The sequence below is a fragment of the Natrix helvetica genome (genome assembly GCF_964273705.1).
Source record: "Natrix helvetica genome assembly, chromosome: 4".
NCBI classification, from domain to species: Eukaryota; Metazoa; Chordata; class Lepidosauria; order Squamata; family Natricidae; genus Natrix; species Natrix helvetica.
In genome coordinates this window covers 41,306,207-41,320,673 of record NC_138550.1, presented here as the reverse complement: position 1 = coordinate 41,320,673, position 14,467 = coordinate 41,306,207, and the positions used below count along the sequence as shown (strand labels likewise).

At 46.1% G+C, this 14,467-nt stretch overlaps 1 protein-coding gene across 1 annotated transcript in view; it reads right to left on the bottom strand.

The window, feature by feature from the left end:
- Nucleotides 1-7,420: 7,420 nt before the first annotated feature.
- Nucleotides 7,421-14,467, bottom strand: part of IGSF3 (immunoglobulin superfamily member 3) — a 118,582-nt gene continuing 111,535 nt past the window's right edge. Inside the window, exons 10-11 of the mRNA XM_081951257.1 lie at nt 10,628-11,053; nt 7,421-9,213 (exon numbers count right to left, since the gene is read on the bottom strand). Coding sequence (XP_081807383.1) covers nt 8,963-9,213; nt 10,628-11,053 — 677 coding nt within the window. The 3' untranslated portion in view covers nt 7,421-8,962. The remainder of the gene's footprint in view (nt 9,214-10,627; nt 11,054-14,467) is intronic.

Genomic DNA, 14,467 nt, shown 5'->3' with positions numbered 1-14,467 from the left:
CCACTCAGCATGGTAAAAGTGGGATTTGAACTCATGTCTCATCGTTTCTAGCTTGGTGCTTTAATCACTAGAAAGAATGTTGGTCTTACCTGAACGTGTCTTTTAAGTAGAGTAGAGGGAGGGGTCACTCGAGGGTTAACACAGCCTGATTGGTCCATTAGACTGAGAGAAAACTTCTTAACTTTTTGTCTCTCCAATTGGTTCCCAGTTTCCTCGATGGCAAAGGTCAGCATCTGAAATTAAACACACGAAGAACCGGGAACCGCCCGGCCCTCCCCCCCACCCGGCCCCTGTCTAACTAACTAGGGCGGGATGTGACCCCTCCCTCTACTGTACTTAAAAGACACGTTCAGGTAAGACCAACGTTCTTTTTCCAGTAGAGGGAGGGGTCACTCGAGGGTCATACCTAAGCTACATCCCAGGGAGGGCAGACTGGGGCCCAGGGGGAGGGACAGCCGCCACCCGCTGCAGGACCCGCCAGCCAAATGACGCCTCGGCCGAGGCGTAAACATCCAACCAATAATGGCGAATAAAAGGAGTCGGGGAAGCCCAAGTAGCTGCCCGACAGATGCCCTCAAACAGAGACCTGGTAGCCCAAGCTGCAGTGGTAGCGGCGCTACGAGTGGAATGCGCCGTAATACCTGAAGGGGGAACCTGACCAGCGGCCTCGTAAGCCGCTACTATGGCTTGTCGCACACACCTACCAATGGTGGAGGAAGAAACCTTAGTCCCAAGAGACCCCGGCTGGAAAGACACAAAGAGTGCCTCTGTTCTATGGACGCCCTCCGTCCGCCTTAGGTAAATGCGGAGAGCGCGGCGGACGTCCAACCTGTGCCACAATTGCTCCCTCTCATGGGATGGATTAGGGCAAAAGTTAGGTAAGACAATCTCTTGGGCCCTATGGAAGGGAGTATTCACCTTTGGGAGGAACGCCAGATCGAGGCGAAGGACCACCCTGTCCTGGTGGAAAAGACAGAGGTCGTCCCGAGACGAGAGCGCTCCCAACTCTGATATGCACCTGGCCGAGGTAACGGCCACCAGGAATGCCACCTTAAGGGTGAGCAGGCACCTTTGAACCGTTCGAAGGGGTTCGAACGGGGCTTCTGTTAGGGCCTTAAGTACCAGGGGAAGGTCCCAAGTCGGAAACCTGTGGACTGGCGGAGGTCTGATATTCGCCACCCCTTTTAGAAAACGCTTCACAAGGGGAGAATGTGAAAGCGTGTGGGAGGCCTCCCCCCCTAATACAGTAGCCAAGGCAGCCAGTTGTCGACGCAGGATTATGGGACAGGCCATCCTCCAACCCCTTCTGTAGGAACTCCAGGACATTTGGCACCGTGGCTCTGGAGGGGTTGAGGCCGAGGGAAGAGCACCATTTTGCGAACACCACCCAGGTAGAGTTATAGATCCTGGTGGTGGATGGCCACCTAGAGGCTTCAATGGTTGCTATAACCCCCGAGGAAAGCTGTGCCTCCCTCAGCAGGCGCCGCTCAAGTGCCAGGCGGTTAAGTGGAGCCACTGGGGCTCCGGATGAACCAGGACCCCCTGACACAAGGCGATCTCCTGAGTGACCTTCCAAGGCGCGGACACTGAAAGTTGGACTAGGTTCGCGGACCATAGTCTCCTGGGCCAGTACGGGGCGAGCAGAATGACGAGGGCCCTCTCTGACACTATCTTCCTGATCGTTCCTGGGATGAGGGGAAGGGGAGGGAGGGCATAAAGAAGGCCTGGCGGCCATCGGCTCCTGAGGGCATCCGTGCCCTCCGCTGTGGGAGTCTGGAACTGGGAGAAGAATCTTGGCAGCTGGGAATTGTTGGGGGAGGCAAACAAGTCCACCAGGGGAGTGCCGAACAACTGACAGATCTTCTGGAACAGATCGGGCGCTAGCTGCCACTCGCCATTGTCCAGGGTCGCTCGGCTCAGCCAGTCCGCTTGGTGGTTGGACACTCCCGAGATATGTTCCGCCACTTGTGAGGCCAAATCCTTCTCTGCCCACAAGCTCAATGTCTGCGCCTCCCGCCAAAGGGCACGGGAGTGGGTACCCCCCTGATGGTTCACGTGTGCCTTCGTAGCGACATTGTCCGTTAGAAGGACATGGTGACCCCGCAGATGATGACTGAAATGACGAAGGGCCAGTCTCGCAGTCTTTAGCTCCAACCAGTTTATATTGTGGCTGAGGTCTGAGGCAGTCCACCGTCCCTAGGCCATGTTGGAGCCTATCACTGCTCCCCAGCCGAAGAGGCTTGCGTCTGTCGTCACTGCTACTCTGTGCAGCTCCCAAAACGAGCCTCCCTTCTGCAAGGCTGGGGACAGCCACCACCGCAGGGATGCTCTAACTTCTGCCGGGAGGCGAAGTGACCTCAAGGAGTCGCTCATTCTCTTCTTCTGGAATGGAATCAGGGCCCACTGTAGCGGGCGTAGGTGGAGACGGGCCCAGGGAACTATCCCTATACACGATACCATCTTGCCTAACAGCTGGGATAAGGTCAGGATGTAAACGGACCTTCTTCTTCTGACTGCAGTTACTAGTTGACGTAGGCTGGCCAGCTGCTCTGGGGACAACTGCACTATCCCTGTCACCGAATTTATGACTGTCCCTAAGTGGAGGATCTGCGTGGACGGGGACAGGTGACTCTTGGGGAAGTTGACAGAGAACCCCAGGGTCTGAAGCCAGTGGATGGTAAGGTGAAGATCTGATTCTGCCTTGGGAAGGGAGTCTGCCTGGACTAGGACATTGTCCAGGTAGCATTGGAGTCTCACCGGCACCGAGCGCAGGTGAGCTGCCAATGCCGCGAGGACCTTTGTAAATGTGCGGGGGGCCAAGGCCAGGCCGAATGGAAGGGCCCGGTATTGATAGTGGTTGTCCCTGTGGGAAAACCGAAGGTATTTGCGATGGGACTGAAGGATGGGGATATGGAGGTAGGCCTCTGTCAAGTCTACCGAGGCCAGGTAATCCCCCCGTCGGATGCCCTGAAGGATGGATCTGAGGGAGGACATTTTGAAGTGCCTGTAAACTGGGAACTGGTTCAGATGTTTGAGGTCCAGAATGGCCCTCCAACTCCCCGAGCTCTTCAGGACTACGAAGAAATTTGAGTAGTGGCCCCTCCCGCGTTCCAAAACCGGAATGGGCTCCACCGCCCGAATCTCGAGCAGGTGAGCTACGGCGAGATCCATGAGCCGGCGGTGCTCCAGATTCCTGGAGGTGGGAAAGGTCCTGAAGAATCTCGGGAGGGAAGGCGAGGAACTCCAGCCTCAACCCATACCGAACCGTGGCCCTGACCCAGGCATCTGTGGTGATCCCATTCCACTGGTCTGCATAAAGCTCCAGACGGCCGCCAATGGGGGGACTCGGATTCAAGTCACTTCCCTCTGCGGAAGGGGCGGCCGCCCCCCCAAAAGAGCCATTTGGACTGGGGCTGGAAGCGGTTATGGTCCTGATAAGAAGACCGTGAAAACTGTCTGTCCTGTCTGAACGACTGGTACCGCTGCTGGTGATCGTGGTCGGAGGCCCTAAAGGAAGGCCTGCAGTAAGGATGGGAGCGGGCTTCGTTCTTGGTGGTGGAAGGCATCACTTTCTTTTTATCCTTATTTTCCACCAAGATAGGGTCTAGGGCCGCCCCGAAAAGGTTGGGGCCCACGTAGGGGGCCACAGCTAAGTTCCACTTTGCTTAATTGTCCATCTGCCAACTGCGGAGCCACAAGAGGTGACGGGAGGTGACAGATGTGGCAAGAGCACTGGAAGTGAACTTAACGGCATCCAGTGTAGCGTCGGCCGAATACTGGGGGGAGGCGGCCAGGATCTTCGTGATGTCCTGGTGGAGCCGGTCTGGATCAGAATTCGATCCTGGAGCTGCCGGAGCCACATCACCGTGGTACGGTTAAAGTATGATGCTGCGGCTGCTGCCCTGACCACCCATGCGGAGGCGTTAAAATTTTTACGCAGAGTTAATTCGGCCCGCTTGTCTTCCGCCTTCATCTTGTCCGCCGCATCCCTAGACACCACGGGAGAGGACGAGACAAGGACCGCTATAGGAGTATCGATGACCGGAAGCTGAAGAGCCTGGGCAAAGGCCTGCTCTACCTTATAGGCACGACGGTCGTTGCTGCCTGGAGTGGAGAAGTTGGACGGCCGGACCCACTGATTTTTTACCACTTCCATAAACGGGAGGAGCAGGGATCTCCTCCTTGTTCGTAGCCATGTTAGAGAACATGGCCATGTCAGGATCCCTGGGAGGAGGGACTGTGGGGTCCCCTGTCCCAATTTTGGTGGTCTTTCTGGCCTTGTGTAGCAAGGGCTTGAACATGGCCGGGGCAGAAGACTTGAGGAAGAGGGGGAGTCTGGAGGAGCAGAGTCCTCATCCTCCGAGAATCCCATATCATTTTGGTTATCTACCCCCCTGGTGGAACCCTTGCTAACCAAGGAGGGAGAGGAGGCTCTGAGCTGGGACCTATGATAGGAGTGGGCCCTGCCATGGTAAGGCCCCTTGTCCCTTTGGGCAATGCCCCGAGTAATGGCATCTGAGATAAGTCTCTTTAAGCTTTCTGGGAGATGATCTAGGTCAGACATGTCCTCCTGGCCATGGTGTGGGCCTTGAGGGGCCGGGCCACTGTTTGGAGAAAAATATCTGGAGGAACCTTCCATGGGATCTGCAGCTTCCATATCAACTGCACCCGGGGAATCTGGAAGGGAAGGAGACTCTGGTATGATCTGGAAGGAGATACCGAAGGGGAAGAGGGACTGAACCCCCTACGGGGCGGGGGGAAGGACTAGGAATGGGCTCAACAGGGGACCTGGACCTAGATCTGGGCCTGGTCGACTGGGCCTGTCTCTCAGCCCTAGCCAAGGTCTTTTTTAAGGCCTTCAGGCGTCTCAATTCGTCCTTCTCAGTGGCCCTGGAAGGCCTCTGCTCAGCCATGGGTTTGGAGGAGGATCTGGCCTGGGTTGGTCAGATGGGCCCTCCCTTTCGTCCTGGGCCAGGGTAGGAGCAGCCTGAGCTGACTCCGAACGCGCCGCCATCGCCCCACTCACTTGTCCAGTCAATAGGCCCTCTGAACCCTCCTGGGCCTGTGGAAGAGTGGCTGCTGCTGCTGCCTGGTCTTGCCACATAGTAGGTCCCTGGCGCGCCCTCAGCGAGGCTGCGGGGACGACGAGGCTTCAGCGCTGCTGGTCAGCTCAGCCTATAAAGTGCACCAGCGGGCTAGAAGGCCCGGCGCACGTGGCAGCCCTCAAAATGGCCGCCGGAACCTCACGCCCATTCCTCTTCGGGCGGCCGCGGTATTTAGCCTCCTCATGGCTCGCCCTACTGCTGAATCTGCCGAGTCCTTTAAAATAGCCGCGCGGCCTGAAATGAAGGGGCAGGAGCTGCGAGAAGGCCGGCAAGGCGATCAGAGCCTGGCGGCTTAGATTCGTGCGCCGCTGCCCGTCTAAAGCCCCCCTTTCCTTCGGCGCAATCTTTGGCCTCGTGAGGCGCGTTGCGGGTGGCAGAAAAAAAATGGCGCACGAAGCTGCAGGGGTCGCCTGGCATGCCTGCCAACCCGGGAATCAGACCAGGACACCCAGCCCGCAGACAGGGAGCAGGTAGATTGCCCCACGGGGCTCTCCCTGACCGCTGGGGACAGAACTAAGCTGTCTGTCTGGGTGCAGCCACCAATTTAAGTTTTAGATTAGCCAATGTTCCAAATCGAAGTACTACACTAGCTAGAAAAAAGGGAAATTTTTTTTTAAGGAGATTTACTTGATTTTCCTATCTAAGGAACCAAACAACCCAGTGCTTGGACCAAAAGACTGAGAGGAAACTGGGAACCAATTGGAGAGACAGAAGGTTAAGAAGTTTTCTCTCAGTCTAATGGACCAATCAGGCTGTGTTAACCCTCGAGTGACCCCTCCCTCTACTCTACTGAAAAACAAACTGCTCTCAGACTAAAAAAAGTCTGTGTATTTTAAGGACAATCTCTTAAGGAAGAACAAATGATAAACAATTGCCAAGCATAGAGATATTTTGCATAACTCCAATAATATACTACTACATTAGCTTAGATTCCCATTCCTTCCTCAGCATTGTTGAATCTTTATGGAAAAGCAGATCTTCCCTTTGCCATTATAGCTAAGCTCCAGCAAAGTTATATTTTTATAATCTTAGCTTTCAGGATGAAAGGGGAACAAACCAGTGAAATCCATTCTTCTGTACAAATGAGTCACTGTAGGCATTTGTTCAATGCTTATGTTGTGTGCCCATGCCAGTGATGCCAAGCCATGGTAAGAGCAAGAACATTGTGGCTTGCTGTGGTTGAACACCCAACTTGACATAAACAGCACATTGATAGCTGGGACAAAAATTTTGTTAACTGTTCAAAACCATTAACACAGGACAATAAATCACCATTTTAACACAGTTTACTACAGCTTGCATGTGTGTTGTATAAAACATTTAGTGCAACATGGTACAAAGTTTCTCTTTAATAATAATAATAAAAAACACATTTTCTCACATCATGCAAAGGTAGCTTGTTCCTTTTTCTCTGGGTAGAGAAAGAGTGGTCCAAAAAGCTTTGTGAAAGCTTTTTGCAGGCGGTGTCCATGTTTTAAAAAGAAAGCCCATTCTGAACTGGTAATCAGTTTGGCAGCACAATGGAAAAGTCATTTGCAAGTGATCCTTGGTGCTGCTTGTGGGACAATTCTTCCACTATTTAAGAGGCTTTATGACATCCATATACTTTCCCAAGAGTCCACAGTCCACAGATTGGAGAGCTAGCCACTGGATGTCGCTGTGGGATAACTTTCCATAAGCAGGCGTGCAGAGGAGGATTGCTGGTAGGGAAGCATTAATGCTACTAGGTCAGTTGAAAACATTTCCAATGCAAAGATAAGAAACAAGGTTGTTTAGGGCACGGATTGTCCCACTGCCTCCTTTCCTTTTTAAGACCTTAACTCAATTACCGCTCCTGCCCTCCAGCAGTATATGTACAAGATGTTTTATATCAACAGAACCGTAGAGAGAAGCTAGGAACTTTTGAGTGTGTGTGTGTGTGTAGGTGTCTCATTTTCTTTTTAAATCCCCTCTCTTCTGAATTGACAGTATAGGCAGGCAGACTAAAACTATTTTTTTTTCCAAATTGCACATTATATAAGATTAAGGTTTTGCAGAGGCAGATTTGGTTCTGGGAACTTTCTGGGTGCTTTATTAGAATGTTGCAAGGATGGGAATCACTTTTAAAAACCTCAGAGCTTAAATCAATATTTCCCCCCTTAAGAACATCTGCCTCAACCTAAGGTCCTTTAGATGTGTTTTATTACAAATCTGTTATTTCTAGCCAGCATAACCAAAGGCCTTGCTGGCTGGGAATTATGCAAAGTGTAGTCTCCACCCATCTCGGAGACACCAGGTTGAGAAAGTCTGCTCAAAATTAGTATAACGGGCATTTCTCTTGACATAAGGAAAACCTTTGCCTTGGTGTTAAAGCACCATTCATCACGTTTGTTATTCCCACAAATTGCTTTAATAAGGACAAATTAGCAAAACTATTAGTTTTCACTCTTCAGGAAGGAAAAAAAACCTGCTGTATTGCTATCTTCTTACCACTGATCAACCACCTTCATGTCAAGGCAGCATAACATGCTGGCATGTACCGCTGACACTATGAATCATACAGATTCACCTGTTTTATGAAAATTAGCAACCAGCTGTGCCAGGAAGACTTTTAGGAAGACAGTAAACATACTTTTCTTTTAAGTTTTAAAATTTCCCTGTCTCTGCAGCTAAAATCAGGGCACAAGAGATCTGGTCTGTCATGTATAACAAGCATTTTCCTGGACAGCACATGGAAAGAGCTCTTGACTTGAAGTAGGAATTCCACCTGAACTGAACCAAGGTCTCTTAATGCTGTGCCTTTCATAGAAAGAACAACAGTTCTTAGCCCAGCATGTTTTCACTTACTGTGGTTTATGCAAGGCTGGTGGAATGAAGATGACGGTTAGTATACCTGAAGAAATAAAGCTGAAATAACAAAGCAGCATATACATATATGGGAGGGAAGGAAGAACATTCATACCCCTTCTTGCCTGATATAAGCTGCTTTGTGTAGACAGTGCAGCTGGACGCAACATTTGTAAGAAACAGAAATTGGTCAGTATGTCAGCCCTTTCTCTGCTCTGTTTCAACATTCCACAGTTATTACAGTGCCAGGCCACACAAGGAGGCAGTTACTTCTGCACTGCTTCCTAAACTTTGGTCAAGATTAGGATCTATTTTTTTTTCTGCTGCAATCTCTAAGTGTGATAGTGGAGCATATTTAAACCAGGGTCTTTTTGGTCATTAGAATTAGACAGGCAATTCTATGTGGGGAAATCAAAGTTTTCCTTTGATGGATTGTAATTTCTTTTTGAAGCTAAAAACAAAGCCCCTCCCCCATATGCATTTTCAGTCCTGAAGTAATAAGAAACATCCAGACCTAGATGGCAGAAACAATGCTGCTTAATATGTAGTATGGAGTGATCCTAGGTTCATTTCTCAAAAGCAATATGCAGTTTCTCTGGTCCACTCCAAGGACATGTAGCTGCTGAAACAAGCCCATTTGATAAAACAAGCTTACTCAAAATAAAGTGCCCCACTTTGGCACAAACAGAGCCCAACTTAATCAATACATTCTGGAGTCTATCCTCTGCATAATACAAGAATACATATTTGAGCAACAGAATTACAGCCCAGAAGACAAATGATGACACTGGATGAAAAGGAAAACAGTATGAAAAGTCATTATATACAGCGAACAAATGGACATTCTATCCCCCTTAGCAATTGGCTGGTTCTTCACAGGCATTCTGGGGTGTTCAGGCTCCTTTAGCCCCAAAGGTGAGTGTAGCAGAGGTAAGCTGGTATCCAAAAGTTTAGATGGTGAATAAAAATACGACAAAATAGACCTCCTTTGGGTTTCAGATGCAGCTTTACCTCTTTTAGGGCTCTGCCATTTAATCAATAGTTCCTGGGTGAATGCTGAGAACCGGAGGCTCCAGACACGTGGGGGAATAGTTTAGGTGTGGCTCTTTGATCCATAACAAAGGGACTCCGTTCTTTCCTTCTGAATTCTTGCTGGAATTTCGGCTTTTGAATCGCACCAGCAGAATGGTGATGATGAGAATGCCAAAAATGGGAAAGGGATAAAAAAACACGAAGTAGAACAGGGAGTCATTGTTGCAGATAACAGACTGCAGAGAGGAACCTAAAAAAGAGTGAAAAGGTAGTAATAAACTTTCAAATCAATACATTTCTTTTTTCTGTATATACTAAACATCTGTGAGTCTGTGCCTTTGTGTGCCTGCATCTGTGTTTGTTAAGTCAATCTTGATTTTCTGGTAATTATATGGACAAACTCCAGTTTTAATATCCACACAATTTTCTTGGCAACATCTGCAGAAGAAATCTATTGTTGTCTTAGTATGAGAGACAATGATTGGCCCAAAGTCATCCAACTGGTCTCTGTGCCAAAGGCAGGACTAGAACTGGAATCTTTCTGCACCTAGTCCAGAGCCTTCACCGCTAGACCAAACCTCCCCTTGTAAACAACTATTAAGAAGCAATATATCAAGTTAGGATAAAATCAGGCTGTGTGAATAGAATTCTTTTAACCAAAATGTTTTCTTTACTACACTATTCAAATTTAGCAACTGTATGTCTCAGTCACTAAAAATGAGTATAAATTGCCTTATGTACAGGTCATGGATTGATTCCTTTTGATCTCTGAGCCATAATCTTTCTGTTTTTGAGAAAGTACCATACCTGTAATTTTAAGAAAAAATATATATCAGAGACTGTGGAGAATAAGGATAGTATAGTGAACTGGGACCTGAGACAGAGATTCAACTACACCTCTACTAATGGAAACTCACTAGCGGATTTTAAATCAGTGATTTTCTTACCCAATTGATTTAATGAAGGAAGCTCTCCATGGAAGCTGCCCTGAGCTCCTTAGTAAGACAGTTAATACATATGTACACAGTTATTTTCTCATGCCAAACAAATTAAGTTTGATGGCAAAACAAAAGTTTGGTCTTAATGCTTTTGGCATGTGTACATAGTCCTGGATCTTAAGTTGCATAGCTCTGCATTACAATGGGGAAACTTCTAAGCTAGCAAATGCTCAATTTGCACGACATTTTGATGCAGAAAAGTAGCTATTCCCGTTAATATGCAACAGGTGTAATGATGCTAGAAACCTGTAGGGCCAGAGATCGTTCTGCAGTGCTCCTGCAGTGCTAATTTTCTTCAATTTGTTTCAGAAAAAATCTAAAACGCATTTAAATTACCCAGAGTGACATAGTTTTGAATATCTTGTAATTTGCTCATACATTACACCCAGCATAACTTGTAACTTCCACCCGTATTTTTAGGATATATCATTTAGTTATTTTTCTTAATTGCTTATTCTGGATGGCATACATTACTTGCAATCAACATTGAAAAAATGGGCAGACCTTACTGGGTTGGAAATAACTGTGATACGCAATCGTTTTCATTAACTAATATTCTGAAAACATTTGATTTAATATAGATTCCTTCAAAATATTCTCAAGCTATGTTCTCGCTGAATTTTTACAAGTCCCATTCCTATCCATTAAATACCCGAATCATCTTACCTGTATCTTGCACATAAACAGTTATAAGACCAGAATCTTCTTCTGTAAGTTTGTACCATACTCCCTTGGGATCAGGTAGCCACTCTTCCACATGGCATGAGTAATTGCCAGCATCAGAAGTAGCTGCCTGCAACACAGTCAGTCGATAGAACATGGCTGAAAGTCTTTGAAAACGGAGTCTCCCTTCCCAAGGGCTGGCCTCTCGGCTAAAGACGAAATCCTGGCCTACTCTTAACAAGGCCTCTTTATCTTCTTCATTCTTGTGACCAGTTTGTCCACTTCGGTCTTTATTCTTCATGATGAACCATGTCACCGCAAAACGGGAATCCTGGCTGGTAGGTGACAAAATGTTGCAATCCAAATGGAAATGCTCTTGTTCCGGCACTGTGAGGTTGGCTATTGTTGCATCCACTTGCAGTGAGGCATCTGAAGATATTGAAGACATATAAATTAGCCAATTAGTTTCTCTAATTGTACGGAACATGAGCCAATGCTGAAAAGGAAAATTTGGAATTTTTTGATTGAACGGCCCTCCCTTCAGAATACAGTTTACCTGAAATGAGACCCAGTATTTAGGTTGGCTTGCAAAGACTTGTTCCTCTTCTTGGCATAGAAACCAGGAGATCAAAAAATGCACGGTACAGAACAAGCTGCAAGGGTGTACTGCCAACTTTCAGATAATCAAGAAAGAGATTGTTAAGAAAACAAATGTTGGACAATGGAATGTGCCCATGAGGCAAATATGACAAAGAAGAACATATTCAGGCTTTTTAAAATGTCCTGACGGGAATAAGATTACTCAAAGACTGGAATGGAAGATTTCTGGTAACATTTAATGTGGCAAAGAATTCCACAATATCGTTTCATAAATTTTCTTTTTCACCCGTATCTAATTATATAAGAGGAAGCCATAAAGAGAAACAATTACCGTATTTTTCAGAGTATAAAACGTACCAGAGTATAAGACGCACCAAGGTTTTGAAGAGGCAAATTAAAAAAAAAAGTAGATAGGTAGATAGAGGGATAGAGAGGGAGAGAGAGAAATAGAGATAGAGAAATACAATATGTAGGTAGGGAGAGCGAGGGTGTATAGGTAGGTAGGTAGAGGGATAGAGAGAGAAAAATAGAGATAGATAAATACAGTAGATAGATAGGGAGAGAGAGTAGGTAGGTTGGTAGGTAGAGGGATAGAGAGAGAGAAATAGACAGACAGACAGAAAAATACAGTAGATAGATAGGGAGAGAGAGGGTAGGTAGGTAGGTAGGTAGGGGGGAGAGAGAGAAATGTAGTACATAGGTAGGGTGAGAGAGAGGGTAGGTAGGTAGATGGAGAGAGAGAGAGAGAGAGGTAGGTAGGTAGGTAGAGAGAATAGGTAGGTAGGTAGATGTTTCCAGGTGTATTTATCCATGTGCTGGAGAAGGAAAATGCTGACAATCTGCAGCCCCTAAGACTTTGTTTCTGCTGGCACAGCATTTGATCAGTCTAATTCTCATCCATCAGTTAAAGAGCTTTCCAAAAGAAAAAAAGTTTTTGCATTCTGCAAAACTCCCCAAAATGGCCTGTTTTTTGTGAAAACGGACCCTTTTTTCAAAAAACAAAAAAGAGAGAGAGGCATGAATAGCCTTGGGGGGTTTGCAGAGTGCTCCTGAGAGGTTGGGCCCCCCAAAAACGAGCAATAAATGGCCCGTTTTTCACGAAAACGGGTCCATTTTTTGTCAAAATATTACATGCATAGCCTTATGGAGGCTTATAGAGTGCTCGTGGGGACTGCCCCCCCTCATTTCTGCCCTCCCCAGCCCCAGGAGCTCTATGAAAGCCTCCATAAGGCTATGCATGGCCATTTTGGTGAAGGGGTCAGGGCTTTGGGAGGCAAAAAATACTGTATTCGATGTATAAGACGCACCCAGATTTTCAGCCTCTTTTTTGAGGAAAAAAAGTGTCTTATACTTCAAAAAATATGGTATGTGACATAAAAGAAAATTTTAGAGCTAGAATTACCAGCAAATGATGATAATGTACAACAAAAGAATGAAAATGATTTCTCATATTATTGATTTCCAAAGAAAAAGTACAAAATTGAGAATGCAGTTTGGAATTTCAAGGTGATACTTATCCATTCTCAGGATGCTTATTAGAGAACAATAGTTATTGAAATATTGGGAAGAAGGCAGTACTTACAGAACTAAATTAATAGAACTAAGTTCAAGAAGACCATTTAGATTATGGGTGTCAAACTCGATTGTGTCATGTGACATATCGTGATGGTTTTTGCCCTTGCAGAGATGGGGTGGGCGTGGCCCGTGCATAACGCATCCGGCCTATGGGTCGCCAGTTTGACAGGTTTCCACAAGTTTTTAAACTCACTAGCAGAATCTAGATTCTACATTCTGCTAGTGAGTTTAAAAACTTGCGGAAATTTTAAAGTACTAAAAGAACGCCCCCCCCCCCTTTCTCTTTATATATAGCTCAGAAGAAGTCATAAGGTTTCTGCCTTAGATTACTCTCCTTCATATTGCTGGATGCTGCTAACAGGCTATCTGAAAACATTTTGCCCAAAAAGAAAATCTAAAAGCTTAACTCTTAATGTGTGCAGCATCACAATGATTATAGCCTGAGGCATTTTTACTCTAGAGACCCATATATTTTCCTTCTCCATCCTGAACAGTTGGGGGAAAAATTCTTTAGCAAGAATGTCAAATATTTTCACATTGTCTCAAGAGCTGGCAAGTTTTTCAGAGTGCAGATACTCATCAACAAGAACTGTAGCCCTTTTCTTATTCAGTCTGCTGATATTTAGAAACTATATTATAAACATTTCATAGGCATAAATCTTGAGGAATCACAGAAGGTTTATGTAAAGTTTGTTAAGAGCAAATACACTGATTTGAGTGGCATATTCCACAGACAAAATTTCACCTTTCCATTTTTTATGTAAATCACAAGCATTGAAATATAAAGTATTAATGTAGGGTGTAAAAGTTATCCATTTATTATCTATTAAATTTTTCTTTTGTGCTTTCATTTTGTGTAATATAAAAAGATTCCATCATAGAAAATAGTGCCAGCAGTTCAGTTAAACTTTCCACTTGAAAGCAATCATTTAATTTGGGGGGCTGCATTGTCTCCTTGCTTTATACGCAAGACTAAGATCTTTTAATAATTTGTCAGCTTCAAATCCACACACAAGGGAAGAAAAATTTCATATGCATTTTTAAATGGAAAAGACTGTTGCAACTTTACCTGAAGTGCATTTAAATATAGTACTACTGTATTATATTATTTTTCAAACTACATTTCATACTCTTTTAGTAAGCCTCAAGGGTCAGGATTACGATTGGGCAGCTATTCAGATATAAGGCAGAAAACATCTACCATAAATGCAACCAGGGTTGCGTGTTGAGTCCCTTACTCTATACTCTTTATGTGCATGATTGCATTTCCACTCACTAGTAATACTATTACTAAATGTGCAGATGATACAACAGTGGTGAGACCAATCTCCGGGGGGGGGGGGGGAGAGATAAGTCTACCTATCGAGATGAGGTGGAACAGTTGCCTTTGTGGTGTGGAGACAATAACTTGGTCCTTAACACCAATGAGACCAAGGAGCTTATAGTGGAGTACAGAAGGAATAGACCAGACATCCAGCCCTTGCTTATCAATGGAGACTGAGTGGAGCAAGTGGCCAGTTTTAAGTTTCTGGGTGTTATCATAAAAGAGGACCTGTCCTGGGGCACTCACATTGCAGCACTGGTCAAAAGAGTCCAGCAGAGATTATACTACTTGAGACTTCTTAGGAAACAACAATTGAATGAAAAACTGTTGATGACCTTCTATCG